Source organism: Penicillium oxalicum, chromosome I (genome assembly GCF_001723175.1).
Source record: "Penicillium oxalicum strain HP7-1 chromosome I, whole genome shotgun sequence".
In the NCBI taxonomy this organism is placed as follows: domain Eukaryota; kingdom Fungi; phylum Ascomycota; class Eurotiomycetes; order Eurotiales; family Aspergillaceae; genus Penicillium; species Penicillium oxalicum.
This window is the reverse complement of record NC_064650.1, coordinates 3,114,899-3,138,715: the sequence shown is the minus strand read 5'-3', so window position 1 is coordinate 3,138,715 and position 23,817 is coordinate 3,114,899. Positions and strand designations below refer to the sequence as shown.

Genomic DNA, 23,817 nt, shown 5'->3' with positions numbered 1-23,817 from the left:
GGATTTTTTTTTGATCGCCGCGCATTTTTTTCCAACTTGGGAGGTTGTGACAGCGACGAGTGAAGTGTTATATCCGCAAACTTCGCCGCCATGAAGTTGACAAATCAGTCAGAGGTACCTGTTTATACCATCTCGGGCTCAAACACCGCCCGCCCCTTACCCGAATGGCTCGCTCGGCGTCGCAAGCGCAGTCTGAAAGATGATCCTGAATACGCAAATCGCATCGAGCTGCTCCAAGATTTTGAATTCGAGGAAGCCAGTCAGTGTATTCAGGTCAGTGAAGATTGGGAATGGGTCATGAGTACAGGTAATTCATCACAGCTCTTTTTTTTTTGAGGATGGTCCTTGAGACTGACATGGAAAACTTTAGGCACATACAAACCCCAAATTCATGTCCACCAACTGTCGCAGCTTTCTCTATCCTGGGCCCGACACACCGTCGCGCTCAACACCAAATTTATTCTGCTTTCCTCTGATTACTCTAAATCTCTACACCTCCAAGGCGATCGCTCGCTCGAGTTCCACACTCCCCAAGGCTGCCATTACACCACCCGGCTCCCGCGTTACGGACGTGACATCGTTTACGACCGGCAATCAACAGAGGCGCTCATCCCGTCAGTGGGTGTTAATGAAAATGGGTTGGGTGAGGTTTTCCGCATGAACCTGGAGCTGGGAAGGTACATGCGATCGTTTGAGATCGAAGTTGGAGGCGATGACTTTACATCCGCAGGCGGGGGTGCCTTACAAGGCGGAATTAATACTGGATCGGTCAACACCGGTGCTATTGCGGAGGAGAGTCACAACCTGCTCGCTTTCGGCACATCGATAGGGACAGTGGAGCTGTGGGACCCTCGAGCCAAAGGTCGAGCTGGAATCCTCATGCCGCCTACGCAATCTGTAGGCGACGAGACACGCTCTGAGATCACGGCACTTGAATTCCACCGCAACGGATTGACGCTCGGAACAGGCGCTTCCAACGGTCTGATCCATCTCTATGATCTTCGATCACCCGTACCACTGCTCAAGAAGGATCAGGGTTACGGTTTCCCCATCCACACCCTCAAATTCCTTTTGCCATCTACGGAAACTCGTGAGGCTACCATGGACCCCAAGATTATGTCTGCCGACAAGCGGATTATCAAGATCTGGGACCCGCGAGATGGTTCACCTTGGACTTCTGTGGAACCAGCCGTGGACATCAACGATGTGGCTTGGTGCAAAGACAGCGGAATGCTTCTGACTGCCAACGAGGGCCGCCAGCAGCACTCATTCTTCATTCCCCAACTCGGCCCTGCGCCCAAGTGGTGCTCCTTCCTGGACAACCTGGTCGAAGAGATGGCCGAAGATCCCAACGACCCCAACGCCTTCACCAGTGCACAGGCTGGTTCCGTGTACGACAACTTCAAGTTCTTGACCGTTCCTCAGCTCCGTACACTTAACTTGGAGCACCTCATTGGCCGGACCAACCTTCTCCGCCCTTACATGCATGGTTACTTCGTTGCTCAGCGTCTGTATGAGGAGGCTCGCTTGATCACGAATCCGTTCATTTGGGAAGAGGAGCGGGCCAAGCGCGTCAAGGAGAAAATTGATCAGGAGCGCGAGAGTCGTATTCGTGGGAAGAAGAAGGCCGCCGTCAAGGTCAATAAGAAGCTTGCCGAGAGACTTCTCGAAGCCGAGGAGAAGGCCGAACGCCGCAAGGCGAGGAAGGTTCTTGAGCGCGGTGGTGACGTTGATATGGTCGATGCTCCCACCCCTGCTGCTGACAACGCCGAGAATGCCGAAACTACAGAGAAGAAAAAGAAGGGTGTCTTGGGCGACAGCCGTTTCAACAAGCTATTCGAGGATGAGGACTTTGCTGTTGATGAGAACTCGTTCGAGTTCAAGCTCATCAACCCAAGCACGATTCCCGACGCTCTTCCTAAGAAGGAACGCGGATTGACTGCCGTGGAGCAGGAAGCTATCGATGAGGTCCCCAACTCCAGCGATGATGAGGACTCCGACTCCGAAGCCGAAACCCACAAACCCGTCAGAGAAAAGGCCTCGAACAAGATTTCCACCGTGGATTATAAGCGTACCAAGCGCCCACCGCCCCGAATGCAAGTCTCCTCCTCCACAAACACGACCTCCACGCGGGATCGATCCTTCGGTTCTCGTGCCCAGAACATGAAGACCAAGCAAAGGCCAGTTCGCCAGAACGGTGTCACTGGTGAGCGCGAGGTCAGCTTCATGCCGGCTTCCAAGTCCAAGAAGCAAAAGCCCGAAGTCCAGTACGACAAGACCGAGTTCAAGCGGAAGGAGCGTCGTAGCGCCTCGGGCAACACGTTCCGTAAGATGTAATCAACAGCGCCCTCTGCGGGGAAGGGGAGCAGAGAGGAGAAGCTGGATTTGCACCATGAACGGCGTTTGGAAAGGGGTTTGGCTGTTGTTTCATTCGGATTGACAGAGCTTGATCTTTGTTTCTTTTTTTATACAAGCTCAATGTGTATATTCTTATGTTGCATGACGGTGTCGCCTTCAGCATTTAGAGCCTTGTTTTGTTATATACCTCAAATCAGCACCAAAAGTTAAATGAGTGATTTCCCATACCACGTGTATCTTTCTTACGGGTCAAAATGTACGGCCATGGCCGGATGTTGGTTTGGACAATTTCGTGCGGACAGTAAACGGATCCATCATGGATGGGTGGATCCCGCAATCAAGAGTTGAGGCAGTAGTCTTCATTCGCACTCATTTATATCGCTTTACACCCGTCATTCCGTAAGCTTGGCCCTTAGTCGACATTCATGCTTTTTGTAGAGGTGTTCCATTTGAATATGTACTCGTGTGAGGGCCATACCAACGGGATTCCATTCATTCCCGCTCCAGCCAGATCAAACCTCGTTCAGATTCAGCAAAATATTTGACACTCATGACCTGCCTGCGGTATATCCATAAAGATCATGTATCCAAAAATGGAGCCAGCCTAATCTCTATGCACATCGGGGAGAAAGAAAACAAAAATCAGGAGATGATAAGAGGAAGAGCAAGACCAGATCTATGGTAGCAATCGCGCACATGCGCACAGATTCCCAGAGAAGAGAGATCATGATGAGAATGAACAAGTTTGAAAAAGAGAAATGACCGCTGTCACTCTGGGCCGAAAATCAAAGGAAAGACCAAATAAGAACAACAGGCAAATTGTGGGGGTATTGGCATTAACGTGCAATAGATCTGAATAAAAGAACAAGTAAAAAAAATTGGAAATTGACTTGAAGAAGATTCAAAAAAAAGAATCACAAGGGCCACGCGAGGAGAATCACTCGATAGTTAAACCTACCAGCCACCAGGAAGCCCGGCTCCCCGACGGCCGCTTCCTCTTCGCAAGGCGCCACCCGTGTCCGCGCCGTGGTTAGAGAAGCGATTCTCCTCCAGGCTGCGACGAGAGACACCAAAGTCGCTCATAGCGAAAAGTAGCGGTTCGTCGTCTTCGAACATGGCCTGTGGGGGAGGCGCTCTGCCGGCGCCAGGACGGTGAATAGACCCGCGACGATTTTCGTTGGTTGAATTGCCGCTGTTACTGCCACTGGCGGTAGGGTCGTGATCATCCCGCTCAACGAGATGAGACGGAATGGTGGCACCACGGGCAAGACTGCTGGATGCGGAGCTTAGCGAGTGTCCGCCAGAAAAGCCTCGGCCGCGAGAGCTGGCAAAGCGCGGCTGGTACAAACTGGGCGAGTGAGACGTGGCTGAGGCTCGCGCAATGTTTTGGCCTCGAGAAGTCGCGCCGCCGCTCGTGCTCGACGGGTCCTCTGAGGGTCGCCGCCCAGTCAAGGCTTCGGAGTCGACATTGTCATCCACAGGTCGCTGTTGTGATGTCGCTGGAGTCTCAGCACCCAGACTCATGCTACGTATGACCATATTGAAGATCTCCTCATCATCACCCGCATTCGGACGTCGGTGCTGCGCAGCCGAGCTCGATCGGCGGTATCCAGGCGAGAAGACGCGTGGAGAGGTTGGGATGTCAATCGCGCCTGCGGCGGATGTGTTTCGCTGAGTACCCTCAAGACCAGGGTTTTCCTCAACGGTCGATTCATGCTCCTGACGAGGACCTCGTCGATTCTGCTCGATGATGAGATCATCTGCTACACTATTTGAGCTCAAACGCGATCGGATGGCCGGGGTGTGTGGTGTATGAGGGGAAATTGGTTTTCCGGGAGAGGAGGCGGTCGAGATGGAGGTGCCAGAGATCATGGGAGGCACCCCCGACAGCTGCTTGCTTGAGGATAGAGAAGAACGCTGTAGCTGCACCGAAGAAGATATGGAGTCTGAGAGAGCCGCGTTGGAGTCTCGCATTCGCTGAAAGCGTGCGAGAGCGGCTGCGGGGCGTCTTTGCGCGTTGTCGGCTGGGTTCAGTGTGCTTCGGCGCATCAGATCCTTCGAGGAGTCCAGCATCTTCAAAAATTCGGAGATGTTCTCATCATCAGCATGCAGCGACTCCGCGCTGGTTCCAGTGAGCTCAGCAAGGAGACCAGACCCAGGCTGAACATTAGAAGACGCAGCACTAGCTTTGCCACTCGAATTATCATCCTCGGTCTTCATCGTGCCTGCAGAGGATGGTCGTCCTCGTCGGTTGCTGAAAGAGCTGGTATAGCGTGAGATAGGTGCTGGCCTGGGGGAGGCTGAGGTTGATGGAGAGACAGCTTGTTCTGACGCAAGTGAGGCGGATTTGCGGGCATAGGCTGCGGAAGAGGGCGGGGGCATGGGACGTGAGTCTGCTGACGTTGCAACTGCAAATCGAGAAGACGCAGTCCGTGGGGAGGCACCGAGGGGCGTGTCTGTCAGAGATGGTGACGCAGAGAGAGGTGGGGCTTTAAATGCTGGAAATGAGATGGACGGCCGTCGTGGAGAGCTGGGCAAACTTTCACTGGCGAGCTGCGCCGCACGTCCTGATGGTGGAAGTCGCCCAGTGGGCAAGGGTCGCTTCAAGGGAGAATTAGGAGGAGATGAGGAGCCATCGCCGGCAATGTCTCTAACAGCGCGTAATGCGGAGATTGGGCTAGTACCACTGTTTGCTCCAACTTGGTGAAAAGTAGACAAGCTTCCATATGCACGCGAGCAGTCAGGGTTGTCTACCGGCCCTCGCTTCACTGGCATCGACCCAACCTCAAGATTGGGGCGAGCCACATCAGTCGAAGGTAGCGACGGGAGAAAGATATCATCATCAGCTCCCATGAAACGGGAGCTCAGGATGGCTTCAGAATCATCGACACGAAAATCACAATTCGTCCGAAATGTGACTTCCACTCCGAAAGGCCCCGCTGGTGAGTCGGTTGGACCAAACCGATACGTCTCCACCGTCTTCTCACCCCCTTCGTAGAGCGGAAGCGTTAGATGATCTTGAGGCGTTTTCGACCGACCACTGCGCACGGCAGCGCTGGGATCGACGATACGATATTTGATCTGCAAAGCAGGGCTTTGCCGCACCGTCGAGCTAAGCCGAGACAACCTCCACGCCGGGAGCAGCTTGCAGTATGTGAACAAGGACCTGAAGAGAACGATACTCTTTTTGTAAACCGTCGGTAGCAACGACCCCAGCTCCGCCGTCGGCTTACTGGTCGCGTCACCCAGCTCTATCCGCCACCGTTCGAGTATGACTTCCTCCGAATCCTTACGATATGGATATGAACCAGCGTCTCGATACCCCGCAATCGACTCCTGTACGTCCAGCGTTTCCCATTTCCATCCAGGATGACCAGACTTTGTTTGTTCGAAAGCCCCGCGGGGTCCAGATAGGTCTCGATGATAAGAGGCGGGGGTCGGTTGGTGGTAGCATCGCAAGTTCGCCACGTCCACAACTGTTCGCGGAGGGCATCGGTATCTTCGATTTCGACGTTGAACTATCAAATAGAAGATCATCCCGTTAGCCTGGAACTCAACAACAAAACGCCGGTGTGCGAGCCGACAGCGTCGTGACCTACCCAGCGATTGATTTTGGGGGTCTCCGAGTTCTTCGCATACGCCAAAGGAAGATCTACACGCGACTGAAGGATGATAAGAGCTGCTTTGGTATGATAGTTCTGGGCACAAGCGAAGAGGAGCTGTCAGTGATGCCTTCTCGTATCATGGCCGATATAATTACCTGACACTTACCGCGATAATTTGGCTCAACTTTGCCACGGCTTCTTTGCCTGGCGCTTCCGGTTCTTTTGTTGAAGGGTCCGGTGCTGGATCTGGATTTGTATTCGTGCCGAGACCTCTCGTGTGATGGGACCGCCCCTCTGTTGTCGGTGACGGTGGCACCGATTCGGAATCTCTCAAGTCGTCACGGGCGGCAGCAGACTGGGAGGATGTCTTGGGCGGCAGAGGCGTGACCGCGGGCGACCGTGGGTGCTGATGCATATTGAGGGGCTCACCAGAGACCAGTTCTGGGAGAAAAGATCAGGATGCAACGCAGCAAAGCTCGCCCCGGCAAAGAGAATCGGGGCGGCGAGCGCTATCAGTTGTGGCGGAATGCGTTATCAGGGAGGTGAGCTGTGTTCGCTGGAGCTCGAGCTGCAGGCATGCTAATAAACGGGCAAATGCAGAAGCCTTGGACGCTCGAGGGGGAGAGAGAGAGAGAGGATATGGAGGAGAGATGCGACCGAGACTAGATGTTTCGATGCGGGCGACTGCACATTGTTTGATGGAAGTTGGATGGAGTCTAGAGCAAGAAGTGGAACGCTCGATAGATATGCGGACCCTCGGAGCCTGCAATGGAGCTTCTCCGCGTGGACCAGCGGAGCTTGTCGTCGGGATACGGAGCTGACGACTTTGAACAGCACAAGCACGTTATGGTATCTATGGAACCTTGGCTTCCATGTTCCAGAGCACTATATGATGTTCGGATAGAACAGATGATGTTTGAGATGAGAAAGGAGATGGCCGGCACGGGAGGAGGCACCAGAATACCAGTCGATAGACGACGCCGTCAGTTGCAGAAGAGGTGGAGAAGCCTGGTTCGAGGCTTTGATCCTGTCTCGTCTGTGACGCATACCTGGTGACTCGACCGGTCGCCAAAGTTCAAGTCAGCCTGGAACGCCACCACACAGCTGATCAAAACATCGGTCTACCGATGAGAAATACGCAGAGATGATGCCTCTAGTCTGCCCGGTCAGAAATACTGTCCTGGCTGATAGGCAACGGGTCGCTCAGCCATCAAAGTCGCGGAGGATGTCATGATGGAATACACGTATTGAAGGGTTCCGTCTCTCTTATCGGTACGATCTCCGGTCGCAGGTGGAGACCCCATCGCCAAATCTGGTGCCCGCATGTGAAAGATATGAGGATGACCGAATGCAACTCCCACATTGTATACACATCTATGGGGGAGCACCTCTGGCGGGTTGCAGGTGATCAGCAGGGCACCTTGTATGTACTCTTTTAGAACCATCTGAATGCCGGCCATTTAAAATCACAGACGTAATTCGGAAGAAAGCACATTCAGTATGTCTGTCGCATGGACATAACCACAAGGCTATCACCAAAGATGCATGCCCGACTGCAGTAATTGTGCCTCTTTGAATGCTCGGGCACCGTTGATGTCGCTTGCCGGCTACAGCACCTTCAAGGCTTTCGCGTCTCATCCATGATGCGATGGGTGGATTTTCGGGTCATAATTCGATGTCTTTGAAGGTTCTTTTTCCCCCCAACATTTGAATGGAATTCCGTTAGCCTGTCAGAATTGAATTCAAAGCTTTCCTGGCATTGCTAGTCGTTGGTCACGGGGCCAAGGCAGCAGACAGCACTCCTTTGTGGGTGACAGCATAGATTGTAGGCCTCGAAAAGGTGTGATCTACCCGGTCGCAGGGTATGAGGATGGTAGAATGTCTGAGTTACGGGACTTTTTATCATTGTGAATCAACAATTCAGCTTACCTTATCTACATTGGTCAATGTTAGCTGAAGGGAAGTCTTTTTCTTCTAAATTGGAACATGAGGCTATATGCCTCCCCAAGCATGACTGGTGCTCACAAGGTCGCAAGTATGACAACTGACGTCGATGAGTTCCTGCTGTCCGGGAGGTACCTGATCTGTCAGGTGCCTTCCAAGGCCGCCTCGCGTCCCCCTCCTCCACTTTAGATGTTTGGAGAGGCAAATGGATATAATGACTCTTACTTAGCTGCACGTGGACCAAACGCCATCAATATGAAATTGCCAGTGATTAGAGCGCCTTTGCACAGGTAGTTAGAATATATGATAAGACTTCTAAGTTGGTTTGAACAGCATCCAGGTGCCTTCATGAAAGCCATTGAGGCTATTCAAGTTCTGCACTACTTACATCAAAATACATCACTCTTCTTGATCCAGGAACCTCAGGTCGCGGGCACCGATGGTAATCCATTGCTTGTCTCTTCGACCACGAGATCAACAAGTGGTAGTGGGGGTGTGCACAGGTACAAAATTCATTCATCTAACAGGCACGCGTCCACACATTAAAACCTACAGAAGATGGAAGAAAGAAATGCACTGGCCTGAAGAAAAGGTACATTAATGCAATCGATGTTCAGCCTCCCACCTCTAGGGTGCGACAGCCCTATCTTAGGTAGATTCAACGGTGCTCTTGGAGACGTGGGGGATTTCAATCCATTGAAATTTCATGGATATAGTAGGTTCGCCCCCACTTTGACTGTTGTCTAGACTAGGGGCATCTCTGCTGATATTCATCCTGTTAAGACCTGATAACCCTCTAAGGTTATCTGGAGACGTCAAAGAAAATCCGGATGTAGGAAATTTCACTCAGGTATAATTCAAATCGACCCGACTTTTGAGTGTCGTTAGTAAATTGGGAGCTATTTTCGCTAGGCGGCGGTTCCAACAAAGAATAATCAAACCAATCCTGACCCTTTTCGCACAGACATGAGTGGCAGACAGAATGTATGTCAAGGACGTATTCTTCAACCTGTTGGAAGGGATGTGGACGAATTCATAGATCATTGAAGAATAGGTCCCGCAGGGTTATTTCGAATCACCTTTCCCGTCTTACAGCGGAAGGCGTTGTAGTTTGGATGGACTTCAACGTTCTCGCGGATCACTGGCTTGTAGAAACCAACCTGCACGCGCTATTCGAGCGGATCCGCATTGCTCATGCTGAGACGAATGAATATGGGTGCACGATTTCAGGCATTCTTAAAAAGATGGAAAAATTTGTTCCATTAGAATTTTTGAAATGACCTAATCGCCATATATTTCACACAATCTCATCGTAGTCTCCTTCTCAGTATAATCGTCGCATTTGGCGGCACCGAGGTTGTATTGATCGTGTTCAAGACCTCGACACTTCCCTCTTTCACCTGAATATCAAATTTGGAGAAGAAGAGGTAAAGAAGGATTTTGATCTCATTGACAGCCAGCTGGCGACCGGGGCAGGCCCATCTGCCCATCCCAAACGACAGGAATTCCGGCCCAGATTGTACCGCCGCTCTGCCTTTCCTCTCCCATTGGAACCCGTCAAACTTCTCTCCCTCGGTTCCATAGTTGTCCGGATGAGTGTGAGCCCGATTCACCAGAATCATGCACATTGCATCCTTGGGGAGCAGGTAAGGTCCAATTTGAACGGGTCTCTTTGTTGAGCGGATTGGGCCCCAGGTGTCACCTTTGGTACGGAACACTTCCCTCATGAACGAGTCCAGAAGGGTCATCTGGTTGAGTGTCTTGACATCGAGAGATCCATCTTCGGGGACAAGGGATCCCCATTGCTCTCGAATCCGGGGAAGGTACTCATCTTGTTTTTCAGCGAGTCGGATGAGCATCCAAAAGCCGGCCACTGCGGTCTGGTGGATCGAGGCGAAGATGAGGCCCACACAGATGACGGCAGACCACACAAATCCAAACAAGGCACCTACGCCGGTCTTGCCATCGTAGTTCTTCGCCAGAAGCAGATCAAAGAGTGGTGCGTATGCACCATGACGGGCCGAGAGACCGTTCTGAAGATGCTCATGCCTTGTCTTCCATAGCGCAGGCATCACACAAAAGAAGAAGGCGGGGATAATACTGAACAACACGGCCGAGATGCCATTCACCAGCACCCACAAAAAGGGGAACCAAGCCCATCCATCGGTATTTTCGTGCATCCCGGTCATGTTAGCCATGGCCACCGCGACAGACACAAATTGATTTGCTGTCTCGGAAGAGGAATGCTGAGGGCCCAAGATGAGAATGACCATGGCGTGCCCGATTGCTTTCTGCATGAATTTGAAAAGGTCGGTGAATTCCACGGCGCTCTTGTCATCTGCCGGGTTCGGCAGGGTCCTCGCTAATTCATCAAAATACGAGTCAAAGATTGGGAACAAGCGCTCGATGATGGCATTCATGCGCGGTTGAACATTGCGCTCCACGACATGATCGAGGTCGTGGACGAAGCGACCGCCATCGAACATGGCAATAAAGCCGAAATGCAGAAGATCCAAGGCCGCCTTCTCAAAAGTGAAGTTGTCGTTATCGGTCAGAACCTCTTTCGCGTGTCGATGGTCAATGATGTATTCATGTCGGCCATGTCGAGGCACGATGATCACCGGACCGTGTTCATCCAATGCTCGGCTGTAGGCCTCATTGACGTGCGGAGATCGTCGCACGTCACTGGGGATGTTGACGATCGGCGGGGAAGCCCCTTTTGAAGAAGTCATCATGAAAGAGATTGGGCACCGTTTTCTGCGGTCGACCGTGATCCTCGTGTTCAAGAACAAACCCCACGCGAGAAGAGTAATCGATTGGCAAAAAAAGAGTCCCAATATTCAGGTCAAGATGCATGCGTCAAAGGCTGCAGAATAGATCGGTTTCTAATCCCTGACCGACACCCATGATTTCCCCCCCCGCATTGCCTCGCTTGGGCCTATCACGGCAACGAAGGTTTAGGCTAATCCATGCTAGTGTGAAGCCAAGAAGCGGCCGCAGAACAAGCGATCTCTTTGTCCTCGGAAGTACGTTAAGCGAGTAGGGCAAGTCGTGTAGGTCTGGCACCTCTGAACATCAAACAAAGTCCATTTCAATTCACACGTAAGCTCATTGTAGCTGACAGCTGATTTCAGGAATTGATACTCGGTGTCAATGAAGGATTACGTGGGCTGGACAAACGCCCGGCCCTGGTGGTTGGCGTGTTTCAGCGGTCGCATTGCATAATTTCCGGGGTGCACGAGCCTTGCGGATGGAACGGGATACCGGGACGTCCGTTTCAGTTTGGGGTTTCCACTATTCGCTTGATCCGAACGATCGAAACCTGGATGTGTGAAGGCATCAGGGCAGTGCAAATGACAAACTACAAGTGTCGACGCATCGTTCGCTCGGATATTGCACCTATGATTCTCCGTTCTGGGGCGGGCCGAGACTCCGTCCGACGTTGCATACGCTGCCAGGCAACGTTCGGATGTCTCTCATTTGATAACCGACAGCCTTTCTGTAGAATAACGGAGTATCGAATGATATTGTGAACTCAAAACGCAGAGAATTAGATGTTAGAACGCGCCCACGACACAAATTAAGCTATATCAAACACATAACTGAGCGTACGTGTCCCTCATCAGGATGAGCAATTAAAATTAATGAGAACAAATAACGAATCCTGGGCCGGAATTCTGGACCCGAATTCGCCAATTTGTTACATAATTTATCGCCATCTTCTTCACAATCAAGTTGATCGCCAAGTGACGGGCTTCATCAGGATACCTGGATCCTGTTGCAGGTTGGAGTCACCCGAACCAAGGTGAACAAGTACCTCAATCAGCTTCGTCAATACCGGTTCCAGCTCAATACCCAGCGCAATCGGATCCAAAATGCTGCTCAGCTTCGTGGCACTGGAACAGCCATGGGGGGCAAGGCCAAGAAAGGCATTTTCGATGAACGCGATTGTCTCAGGGAGAGCAACGATCTCGGTCGTCAAGTGACCACCAGAAGCGTACGAGGTGAACTTGACACTGACCCCACTATCGCACCAGGCCTTGACCATGGCAGAGGCATTCGAGTATGGGATAATCTCGTCCTGTGTCGCATGGTAGACAAAAACGGGGGCAGTAGGCGTTTCCGTCTTGTTAATGCCTAGGATGTTTTGACCAAGGACCCTTTGAATCGTCGGCTCGTACAGCAGCTGTTGACCCAGGCTCTGGAAGTCTGTTGACAGGATGGACATCTCGGGAAATTGCACCAGGTCCACCGGTGCACAATTTTGGCGTGCAGAAGCCAGTGCCTGTGCCCCTTTGGAAGTTATGATGGCATCAATGACGGGATTCAATTCGGCACCATAGGCGCTGGGCATGGAGAGACCGGCAACGGCAGCGGGCAGGAAACCGCTGAAGAGGGTATCGTCAATAAGGACCAAGGTGCCGGTGAGATTGGCCGGTGTACCACCCTGCGCCCAGCCCTTGATGTTCAGTTCGGGGGCATATGTGGGCTGCAGGGAAGCTGCCCAACCCGTTGCGATGGCACCCCCTGAATATCCAGTCCCGACAATCATGGGGTTGGTCGAGGACAGTCCAAGTTTTTGGTATTGGGAAACGGCACGCATACTATCCAACACCCCCATTCCTTCCAGATGACCTGGCGAAAAGGCCGCATCGGGACCTTCGTAGTCCGGCGAGTTAACAATGTTACCCAAGAGAAGGTATGCCTGAATGATCAACTGCTCCGCGGAAGAGATGAGGTCGGTCTGCGCCGCCGCCAGTCGGTAATTGTAGCTTGGGCTGCACACGGTAGCTGAGCTATCATATGCCGTATGCAGTGAAATAAACCGGTCCTTCTTCGAGATCAGGGGCACAAAGACGGTCGTCACGGAGGCAATGGCCGAGCCGTTGATGGCGGTGGTCCGATAGAGCAATTGATAAGCCTTGACTGGCTGTGGAATGAGTCCGAGAAAGGCAACCTGAACCTCTCGCTCACGAAGAATCGAGCCAGGAAGCTCAGACTCAAACCCAGCTGGCGGCTGGTGGAAGGGATCTTGATCGGGGGGCAGAGGAATGGAGCGCTCCACGATGGATTGAGATGCCGGTTGAGCAGAACACAGCGTCAGCACGAAAGTCATCAGAAACACCATGCAGAGGCGCACCGAGAAGCCCGGTAGAGATGCCATGATGATTGTGCAGGCTCTTCTGGTTTCTCTCGCCGGGGATGATCTGTGTCACTTGGAAATTTGACCAGCTACAAGGCCTTTTTATGTTGACGGCGAAATTGCCCATTCGAGAGCCGGGGGCGTTGGAAATGGGACCTATATGGTACCTAGACCACCAGTTCACCGAGGCTAGTAAAATTTGGATTGCATACGGGATTATTGATCGACACTCATTTCGCATGTGGAGTGCTGGGACTTCCCATCTAGGATGTCAATCATTGAGTCGACGGATCTGCATCGGGACCTTTGTCATATCACTACCGAGCCAATGCTAGACGGAGGCTACGAATTCCCTCCAAGCATGACCAAGCCCGGTTCATTTTGCCATACATTTCTGAAGGTCACCAACTTGGACATTGATAGTATTCCAATTGAGACTGCAATGCACACGGTGCGTAGGCTAGCAGAGCGCGTACTGAGAGGTAATCGGGTAGACGGGATCAACTGACGTGGGCTGGATAGAGAACCACGGGATCGACACGAGATCCTGCAACCTCCATATTTCATCCGCCGAGATCAACGTTGGTCGTCCACCACTGAGGACAAACTGCCGATCTGGGCGATCAGGAGTGGCATGCTACCCCAGACCCCTGTTTCACGTTTGCTCGTTCGGCCTTGGGGACCATTTTGGCTTGATTTGATCAGGCGCTGAAACGGCGCTTTGTCAATATTCCATGGGACTAGTATGTGAGGTTCTTAGGAGCACGACATAGGGTTCCTCGGAAGAGCTAGCTACATCCCGAGACAATTCGCCAAAGCAATTTCGGACGCCGGAAACCACTGCTGAACTGAACTGGAGTAAGATCTGGATGTGGACAAAAGGTTGGACTGAGACTGGCTAACGTCTACCTACGTACCTCGGTCACCGAATTTCCGTAGCGAAGCATCTGGTTGAGTAGTAGGTAGGTAAGACACGGGGAATGAATGTTCCGTTAGGCCCTCCGTCTGAGAATAGCAAGAACAAGCAGGAGAGGGCCTTGTCTTTCATTAGGACAATCAGGTGTTGTTAACTTCGTTTTTGGAAGCTGTATATTTTGTGAATTCTTCATCTTATGGTCTTCGCTGGCTAATCAGAAACAAGACCCGGAGTTACTGTTGGAAACAGAAAACTTGTGACTTCTGCCGAGACTCGAAGCAATTATCGCTGCGCCTATATGACTGCCCTCGATCGTTCCAAAGGCACACCACAACCTCATAGATGCTGATCGAGGTCTGTTGAAGTCATTCCCTCCATGCTAAGCCCAAACGCTTCCAAATTGTCCTGCAATATGGGTCTAGCTTATGTATCGCGTTCTCATCTTCGTGCTCAAAACAGCTGCTCAAAACGGCTTGGGATGAAAAGTTGGCGAGGTGAGTCTACCGGGCACAAAGTTGAGATGCGCATACTCAGGTTGAAGCACACCACGGGCAACGGCCATGCTGACACATGTAGCGACACCCTGGTGGACAGGCTATGAAAGATGAACAGAATAACTTCCACCATGCCTTTGCGCATGGCCTATAAATTGAACCGCCCATTGCATGTCGATCAACCTGATGCTTCATGGGGCATCAAGTAATCACCTGCCAAGCCTCACTAGAATGCCCTATACCCTCATGCAAAGTACGTTCGACGCTGCTCTTCCTCTTACAGCACTGTACATTCGAATTTCAAGGACGAGGTTTCCATCGCTGGGCTGTGCAATGAGATCTGTCCCTGGTTGTTCAGGTGTTTGTCCTGGGAGATCATGACTTGCAGGCTTGAAGCGGGGAAGCAAAGCACCTGTCAGAGCTTAAGCAATGTCACGCAGATCCGGATGCATCTCCTTCCGACTCCGCATTTCCATCTTGACTCCTCCATGCAGATATGGCTACATAATTCACTGCTCGACACGACCAGCTTGTGGCCAGCCGCAATCGCGGACTCCCCCACGGGCTCGAACGGGCGCAAGTCGATCAGCCCCGTCCGCCTCTCACGGGGCCGCGTGGAGGGACGTGCTGTCTGCCATTGGCCACAATCACGCGGTGGAGCCCCCGATGGAGGGGTCCACATTCGGACAAGCGCCAAGCATGACGGAGGATGTGACTGAGAGCGAGACAAGAAGCTCCGAATCTCATCGATTGACCGCAGTCATTTCTTGTCGCTTCTGGCTGCTCACCTTTCTTCGTCGCAGACACGGTGTTCTTCGCTTGGCTTGTTCGCGATCAGCTCTCCCTCTCAGACCCTGCGTCCCTCCCGTGATCCGCCGCCCGAGTTCCTTCCGTCCGCACCACAGCCTGATCTCTTAAGGACAGCTCATCGCCACCGCGGCGGGCCTATCTTCGCGAAACCCACAATCCATTTCGGTCTCTCCGTGTGGTGACAAATCTCATCACTCCTACCACTCCCAGCACCCGTTGCCCGAGCAGGCGCTCTATTCCAGTCGAGTGACACGAGCCGGACTGTCTCTGTCTATTTGAAATCACGAATCGCCTTATCACCCTGCTATCCCGTTGCTTCACCCCCGCGTGTGGTGACGGCGACGCTTCGGCGCGGGCTTGATAAGAGATTCTGTGATCCAACTCCACAGGGCACATGAGTAGCAAGCTGTGGGAATATTTCATTCAAGATGACGTGGAGAGCTTTGAACGATATCTCGCAAATGCGACATTTGCGGGACCACGGGCCTCGGGCACGCCGGGCGCAGCGGCCGTCGCCGCGGCGATGAACCTCTCGTCGAGAACTGGCAGTCCCGGCGGTATGACTGCTTCATCTCCGAATAACTCCAAGCCAAGAAAGGCATCCATGTCATCACCAGGAACTTCCGTTCCCGAACGAGTCGGATTTCCTCGTGCCAACACGACGCTGACGCGCGCCGACCTGAATGCTCGCGATCATCTCGGCCGGACGCTTCTCCATCATATCGCCTCGTCACCGAAACCGACTGCGGCCAGGTTCGCGCGCGCGATACTCGAGCTTCCCTTTCTCGACCTTTACGCGCAAGATTGGGAAAGCGGCTGGACCGCCTTACATAGGGCTCTCTATGCGGGCAATGCCACGATTGCTCTGGCTCTCATGGCGCGAGATACACGGGATATGACGGACTACAGCAAGCTGGGTCACACCGGTCCAATCGGTAGCTTGATCAAGATCAAGGATCGTGAAGGGTACAGTCCGTTCGATGTATATGGGTCGACCATCACATCGCGGGACCTCAAGCAAATGAGCCCGTCTCCGGAACTGCTGCGATCAGGAACTGCGGACATTGAAGACAACGAGGCTGCATCGGAGCTTGGGTCAGAGCAAGGCCCAGAAGAGGAGGACGATGGCTTCGCGGTACGAAGCGCGTTGAAGTCTCGTGTGGATTTCGCTGCGGATGAAGTTTTCACCTTGGGTAGCAACAAAAATTTGAATCTGGGCCTCGGAGACCAAGACGATCGCCAATTTCCGGAGCGTATCATGCTCAACCGCCCCAATCATTTGCTAAACCGATTCTATAAAGAATACCAAGAGCAGATGGAAAAGCTAGGTCTGGAAGACCTGATTGACTGTGATGAAGCAAAGGACTTGCCTACCCTCATCAAGAATAAGCCTATGAAGCTTCAGAACATTGCCATGTCAAAGCTGCATACGGCGGTGTTGACCGATGATCCTGAAGCGAACCTTTTCATGTGTGGATTTGGCCCGGGAGGCCGTCTGGGAACTGGCGATGAAGCAACTCGCTTTAGCTTCGTCTGTATCGAGACAGGCGGGCTGGCTGGTAAGAAAGTCATGTCCGTTGCTCTTGGGCAAGACCACAGCTTGGCCATCACCGAGCATGGTGAAATTTTCAGCTGGGGCAGTAACAAGTTTGGACAGCTCGGGTATGGTCTGCCGAGGACGAGCAACAAGAACGATGTTCCCATCCAAAATACTCCACGGCAGATCTTCAATCCTTTCAAAAAGGAGGTCATTCTTGGTGCGGCTGCATCTTCCATCCACTCGGTCGTCTTCAGTAGCTCAGGCCTCTATACCTTTGGCAAAAATGAAGGACAGCTAGGCCTCGTGGATTCGGACGCTCGGTCTCTGGAAATACAGATCACCCCGCGGCGTGTGGGTGCATCACTTTTCAGAAGCCCTATCGCCATGGTCTCCGCTATTGACCGAGCCACCGCCGTGCTTCTTCAGAATCACGAAGTCTGGGTCTTTTCACAGTTTGGATATTCAAAGATTTCCTTCCCGCTCGAAGCAAGTTCAAGGTTCATCCGGAACAGCTTCATGGCCACGCGCTATGACGGTGCTGTAAACCGTGTGGTCAAACTAGCGTCCGGTGGCAATACAATCTGCGCTCTGTCAAGCTCTGGCGACGTCTTCACGGTCCATGTGAACAAATCTGACGACCCTTCTGTTCAAACATCGACGACTAATCCGGCCAAGATCCGCAACTCCCTGGCCGTACCTGAACGGGCCTGGTCCGTAAAAAAATCACATATGGCAGCCAAGGATGTCGATGTGGGCCAAGATGGCTCAATCATAATCTGCACTGCCTCGGGCTCTGCCTTTCGAAAAGAGAAACGAAATAAGACAAAGGATGGCGCGTCCAAAGATTTTAAGTTTGCCCGCGTTCCGGGGCTTTCCAGAGTGGTAGCAGTCCGAAGCAACGCTTTTGGGGCTTACGCGGTCGCCCAGCGCGACTGTGACGTGACGCGAGAGCAGATTCACATCGACAGAAGCTCTTTGTGGGATGATCTCCTACCTCTTTCGCCATTCATCACACCCATGTCGGGGGATGTTGAATCAGTCTTGAACGAAGACGGCACAGGTGATCCAACTCCACTGACTGCTGCGATGGTGATAAAGAGGGCAATGCTTATATCGTCTGAGATTGAAACCCAATTCCTACCGATTCGCAATGAAGGGATGGTTTGGATGACGAGCTCAATATCTGATCTACGGATCCCCGTTCACGAGTTTCTCCTTGCTGGTCGAAGCCCTGTAATTCGGAAAGCATTGCACGAGTTTCGCGAATCATATTACTCAGCTGTCCCCGAAGTACTCGACATCGAGTACGACAAGGATGGCGCGACGCAGATTCGGCTTCTCGGTGCTGATTTCCTAACCGTGATGAATGTTGTCTTCTTCCTTTACACGGATAGTATTCTGGACGTCTGGCATAAAGCCAAGAGCTCTCCGCAGAGCGCAGCCCGATATCGTCAAGTTCGCATTGAGGTCATGAAGATGGCGACGCATCTCGGCTTGCCTGCGCTAGAGCGGGCTGCTAGATTGATGGTTGAGCCTCAAAGGACCCTCAAGACTGACATGGCGCATGCGATTGAACATCCATCCTTCTTTGATGACACAGATGTGATTATTGATCTGGCTCAAGGGGAAACCGTCAACGTGCACAGTCAAATGGTCTGCCAGCGTTGTCCGTTCTTTGACGCCTTGTTCAATGGTCGCTCGCGGGGTGGATGGATCGCCTCTCGGAGGACCAGTCCTTCTGACAAGGTGCATGTGGATTTAAAACACATTAACCGATCCACATTTGACTTTGTCCTCCGTTATCTCTACGCGGACACAGAAGAGCGACTCTTTGACCAAGTTCGATCCAAGACTCTCGATGACCTCATCGATTTGCTTCTGGACGTTATGTACGTGGCCAACGAGTTAATGATCGACCGGTTATCGCAAATCTGCCAGAAGATGCTTGGACGCTTTGTTCACACACGAAACATTTCTTATCTTCTTAACTCGGTCGCACCCGTTTTTGTCCCTGAGTTCAAAGAAGCATCTTTGGAGTATATCTGTCTTAACCTTGAGGCTATGCTTGCCAACCGTTACCTGGAAGATCTGGACGACGACCTTCTCAAGAGGCTTGACAAGGTCTGTCAGGAAAACCAACTGGCATGTTTCCCTGTCTCGCGCGGCCGTAACTCGGAGGACTACGTGTTTGAAAAGTACCCGGAGCTTGCGGCCACGGTCGGGGTGGACAGGCAGCGGCGGATTGATGCAATGACTTTGCAGTCTCGTCTGAGCGAATTTGAACCATATGATCCTCGACCCCGGGGGCACCCCGCCGAAAAGTTTGGCGCGTCGCCCCTCGCACGGAAATCTAAGGCCTCGGTCTCTAGAGACATAGAAAGCTCTATGAACAGCCCGATGCTCAAACCGAGGCAATCCACCAACGATCTCATGTTCCAGATGGATGACGAGACGATGCTTTCGCCTGGAGACACCGGAAAGGGGAAAGCTGCCATGCGTGGTCTTGGCATCGAGGACCGATCGTATCCAGACTCGCCTGCGATGGGAGCTAGTATGCCTGAGGGTGGATCGGTTGAGGATGGCACCTACTTTGACGAGCGCATGTCGTCGCCTCATGTGGGTATGCTCTCGGTGTCTCCCTCGGAAACAAGGGCGGTTTCCATGCAAAGAAAGCGAAGTGCAGTGTCGCCTGGATCGGGCGCTGCGCCTTGGGGCTCCACTGTCACGCTGAACGGCAAAAAGGACCTGAAAGATATCATGGGCGAGACATCACAGACTCGGGTATCCAATCTCACTTTGGGAATGGAGAACCGACGAGAAAGTAGCGGCACTTTCAACGCCAAGCCGTCACAGAAGGAACGGAAGAAGATGCAACAACAGCAAATGCAAGAAAGGCTCGCCGCGCAGCAGAAATCCAAGGATTCTCCCAAGAATCCTTGGCAATTACCACCGCCAGCTACCTCCACGTCACCCATCAAGGATCCTCTACCTGGTCAGAACGGCGTCGCCAAAGCGGCGGCACCAGAATCTTCGAAATCCACCCCACAAAAGCCCGCAATGACTCTACGACAAACTGTCGCAGGTACACCTCCACAGCAATCTATGCCCATGGCCACGCCCGTACGCAGTTCCAACCGTAATGTCTCGGCCATCTCAGCATCTCACTCCTTCTCCAAACCCTCTCCCTCCGCTGCCCCAACATCTCCCCCACCAGGATCAGCACTGCCCACGCCCGCAATCGCAACCCAACCCAAAGCTTCTCCGCAGCCTTCCATCCAATCTATTCGGCACATTCCACGCCCGGATCCCAATATGCGGTCTCCCTCCGGAGGTTCCCTCTCCCTCGCCGCAATCCTTCTCCAGCAACAGTCTGAAAAGGACGAAATCCGCGAAGCTGCAACCGCCAAGCATAACCTCCAGGAGATTCAAGCTGAGCAGGAATTCCAGCAATGGTGGGACCAGGAAAGTAAACGTATTCAGGGACTCCTTGGAAAAGAATCTCCTATTCAAGCCGGTGGAAAAGGTGGCGATGGCACTGGTCGTGCGAATGCTGGCCGTGGCGGTCGAGGCGGGAAAACTTCTTCCGCCTCAGCAGGAACTTCGCGCAAACGTCGAGGAAATAAGAATGCTCCTGCTCCAGCTCCAGCTCCAGTTGGCAGTACAGGCAATACAGATGGTACCTCAAACGACAATGGACATTCAGCGCCCTCCCAAATACCCCCTACCAATCCCCGAAAACACGCAAATGTGCCCAATCAGGCTCACGGACAGGTTTCCGTGCCTGGCAATCGCTCTTCAGAGTCGAATCGCGGCAGGAATGCCCGGCGCGGCGGCGGTGGTCCCACGGGCAACCATCGCGGCAAAGGCAAAGAGCGAGGTCGAACGGAGCAATGATCAGGTCTTATTTGCGTATCGATGCCGATCTGGTTATTTGCATTTACCCTGTTCTAATGACGTACATGTTTTGTTTCGTATGTACTATGTGTATATTGGAGCTGGAGGCTTGATGATTTGTCTTTATGCTGGGGAGCATAAAGCTATATACAAGTTCGGTTATTGTTCTTTTTCAGGGCAGGAGAGAGGTGGATGGCGTTGATGTAGATTTTGATTCTCAAACTTCAAATTCTCCTTTTGCGTGTCAGTGTGTGTGCGTGCTTTGCCGGCTGGAAGGTTGGTAAATGGATATATCACCGACGACGCTCTTGGGCCAAAATTTCTTGCAAATACCCATCTCCGGACTGTTGTTTGGTATGTGTGAAGGCGGACGACCTATAGATCGAGGTTTTGTCAGGATCATGGTTTTTGGGAGGGGGGTTCCTGGCTGCCAGTGGCTGGCTATACAAAGTTTCACTGAAAAGTTCAAGTGTGGCATATATACCTCACAGATGGAAATTTTCAATCATAGATATTGACAGTCTCCCACTCTCGAAACTCTACAACTGGAGTACAAAACTAAAATTGCTCTATAGATATTAAGGAAATCAGTCGTTATTAAAGGAGAAAGGGGGTGTCATGTTCGCTGAAAAAGTAAGGGTGATTTCCCTTGAAGCCCCAAAAGAATGAGCACAGTACGTCCATATGTGCAGAAAACAACGGAAGTGGAAAAGCCCGACTGCAATGGCCCCGTATGCTGAAATGGTCCAGAAAACGCCAAAAGTAGAAAACGGTCAGATAAAAGAGGAGGAATGGTGGTCATTAAATTGAGTAGAATGGCAACGGAACAGGTGCACGGCGCCAGATCAGCCAGAGGTGGCTACTTCTCGGGTTTCCCACATGCGCCGGATCATGAGATCCGTCTCACTCAGAGCAGGGAGATCATCGGAAGACTGGTCGCCCGTCACACCGTGCGCTCCGTCATCGGAGGTGGACAGGATACGATGAGAAGGGTGAGAGGAATTCCCCGCTTGGACCGCATCGGAAGGGTCACCTTGCGCTGCAGGGTCCTCGGACGTCGATGTTGGGCCAGCCAATTGACGCTGATCTCCCGAGCCAGAACCCGGCCGGGTAGGTCGATTGGCCTTCTGGAGAAGAGGGAGGGATGGCTCGGATTTGACCGGCTTACCCAACGCAGACGCATGTTCAGCATTGACCGCCCGAGTCTTGGATGCACGGGCTATGGCGCGGAGACGCTGGAAGCTGTCTGCGGTAGGGGAGTGAAATCGGCGAGCCACTGTCAGCTCCAAAGAGGTCTTTTCAAACGCTTTGCGGATGCGACGCGCCTCGGTGTCGTTACCAGGACCTCCGGGTCGGCCGCTGCCGATTGTGGCAGGACCTCCGTCAAAGCTAGAGCCATTCCCAAAGGACGTATCAATGTTTGCCGGAGCGACTGTTGTGGACACGCTGTGAGAGTCGGGCGGAGAGTTGTTCAGGGTTGCTGTGCGTTGAAGCCACAGTTTCTGCTGGGTTCGAGAAGGCAGATCGATGCCACGAGGCCGTGCCGGCGAGGCAATGACTCGACCATTGGAGATCTTTGGAGAAGGAGGGGTTTGCGGGTGATAATGGGGGAGAAACGAGGATGGAGTATTTGGATCCGAGTCGGTTCTTGACGACGACTGGAGGCCCGATTTGTTACTCATAATAAACCGAGAAACGCCGCCTTCCATGGAGGATGACGTAGCGCCAGGTTGACTGCCACTCGCTTGAGCCATGGAGAGATTGGATGTCGAAAACGTTCGTCGAGCAGCACCCAGGCCACTGGTCAGGGTGAGGGAGGCGCCGCGCGAGGTGGGATCCACGGGTTTGGCGACTGCGGAGATTGATGACATGGCAGGTGGTGCCTTGGCCGAGTGTGACGGGCTGATGAGGCGAGTCGCAATGTCAACTTGGTCGGAGGTGGCAGGTTGACTGGGTGCCCGAGGTTGCTCTGGCTGATTCTCTGCCTCTGCGTCTGTGTCCGCCTCGCTCTCTGCCCGGTCGGGCTCGTTTTCCTTGTCGGTCTCCTGATCGTGATCCTCCCTGACAAGTTTGCTTGAGATGGAGTCGGGTAGACTGGTCGCCCGAGGTATTTGCGGGTACGGTCGCTTCACAAAGGTCAGAGGGTCGACCAGAACCTGCGTGTTTTCTGTACTTTGATTCGAGGGTGCTACCGAATTACGCCTCGTGCTTTCAGGAGACTGTGTGGTATCTTCCCACTCCTCCGTGTCGTCGTTTTCATCGTCTGCTAGTTCAAACCCAACCGACTTCTTCTTCCCTGCACTCGTGAGGGGCCGATCAGTGACCAATGACTTCTTCGTGATCGCTGAGTTATTGCGTCGGAGAACCGGCGTCGAGTAGTTCCTCTTCATCGAAGAATCTCCAGGTCGATCATTTACCGGTCCGGCCCAGCGAACATGCGACTCGCCTTTGGGACTGGCAATCGGAGTTGCGGGGGCGGACTTCTTGCGCTGGTGATGACGGGCAGTGGTCTCAGCGCCTAGCTGGAAGCGCTGGAGCTTATTGAGATTCTTGCCAAATGAGGGATTCCGACCGTGATTGCGATGGCCGCCTCCGACGACATGCGCACGATGGGCCTTATGATGGATGTTGGTCGTGCTAGTGGACCTGGAGGAGTGAGACTGAGACAGCTCGTTGGTGTTTGTGTTGGAGCTTGAGTTGGAGTGAGACCTCGTGACAACCGCATGTGAAGAAACCGCGCGGCGGCCCAGGCCGGGGCGCTTGACCGGAGAGGAGGTGTTGGTGGGCATGGCGGCGAAAGGCTCACCAGAGAGCGGCGGATAAATCAACTAATGAACCGGGGGAGAACATGGAAGGGGATTGGCCGAGGCAAAAGGGCAGGTACTAAGGTAGCACCGCAGCTCGGACGTGCAGATGAGAAAGCAAGAGGATGGTCAGTAGCTCAGATGCAGGGAGGCGTTCACACCGCCCCGCTCGAGCCTACTATACGAGCTCTGGAACCTCTGCCGGCTGATAAAGGGTGCACTTGGGCGATGTTGAACGGGAGGCAATGGTGAGGAGGAAGTGAAGGAAGGAGAGTGTGTGGGGTGAGGTGGAGGATGGAGGTGAGAAGT

General features: G+C 52.9%; 7 protein-coding genes across 7 annotated transcripts; 3 read left to right on the top strand and 4 right to left on the bottom strand.

The window, feature by feature from the left end:
- Nucleotides 1–90: 90 nt before the first annotated feature.
- Nucleotides 91–2,337, top strand: POX_a01022 (Ribosome biogenesis protein ENP2; the record flags this gene model as incomplete). Its single annotated transcript, XM_050109952.1, has 2 exons — nucleotides 91–307; nucleotides 371–2,337. 2 exons carry the CDS (start codon nucleotides 91–93, stop codon nucleotides 2,335–2,337), a joined length of 2,184 nt encoding a protein of 727 aa, XP_049973720.1.
- A 975-nt stretch (nucleotides 2,338–3,312) lies between these two features.
- POX_a01021 (Autophagy-related protein 13) lies at nucleotides 3,313–6,378 on the bottom strand (the record flags this gene model as incomplete). Its single annotated transcript, XM_050109951.1, has 4 exons — nucleotides 3,313–5,586; nucleotides 5,652–5,876; nucleotides 5,958–6,056; nucleotides 6,130–6,378. 4 exons carry the CDS (start codon nucleotides 6,376–6,378, stop codon nucleotides 3,313–3,315), a joined length of 2,847 nt encoding a protein of 948 aa, XP_049973719.1.
- A 353-nt stretch (nucleotides 6,379–6,731) lies between these two features.
- Nucleotides 6,732–7,019, top strand: POX_a01020 (uncharacterized protein; the record flags this gene model as incomplete). The annotated part of the gene is made up of 1 exon (XM_050109950.1): nucleotides 6,732–7,019. One exon carries the CDS (start codon nucleotides 6,732–6,734, stop codon nucleotides 7,017–7,019), a length of 288 nt encoding a protein of 95 aa, XP_049973718.1.
- A 2,195-nt stretch (nucleotides 7,020–9,214) lies between these two features.
- Nucleotides 9,215–10,639, bottom strand: POX_a01019 (uncharacterized protein; the record flags this gene model as incomplete). Its single annotated transcript, XM_050109949.1, has 1 exon — nucleotides 9,215–10,639. One exon carries the CDS (start codon nucleotides 10,637–10,639, stop codon nucleotides 9,215–9,217), a length of 1,425 nt encoding a protein of 474 aa, XP_049973717.1.
- Nucleotides 10,640–11,637: 998 nt separating this feature from the next.
- On the bottom strand, nucleotides 11,638–13,071 carry POX_a01018 (uncharacterized protein; the record flags this gene model as incomplete). Its single annotated transcript, XM_050109948.1, has 1 exon — nucleotides 11,638–13,071. One exon carries the CDS (start codon nucleotides 13,069–13,071, stop codon nucleotides 11,638–11,640), a length of 1,434 nt encoding a protein of 477 aa, XP_049973716.1.
- A 2,593-nt stretch (nucleotides 13,072–15,664) lies between these two features.
- POX_a01017 (uncharacterized protein) lies at nucleotides 15,665–20,704 on the top strand (the record flags this gene model as incomplete). The annotated part of the gene is made up of 1 exon (XM_050109947.1): nucleotides 15,665–20,704. One exon carries the CDS (start codon nucleotides 15,665–15,667, stop codon nucleotides 20,702–20,704), a length of 5,040 nt encoding a protein of 1,679 aa, XP_049973715.1.
- Nucleotides 20,705–21,549: 845 nt separating this feature from the next.
- On the bottom strand, nucleotides 21,550–23,493 carry POX_a01016 (uncharacterized protein; the record flags this gene model as incomplete). Its single annotated transcript, XM_050109946.1, has 1 exon — nucleotides 21,550–23,493. One exon carries the CDS (start codon nucleotides 23,491–23,493, stop codon nucleotides 21,550–21,552), a length of 1,944 nt encoding a protein of 647 aa, XP_049973714.1.
- Between the last annotated feature and the right edge of the window lie 324 nt (nucleotides 23,494–23,817).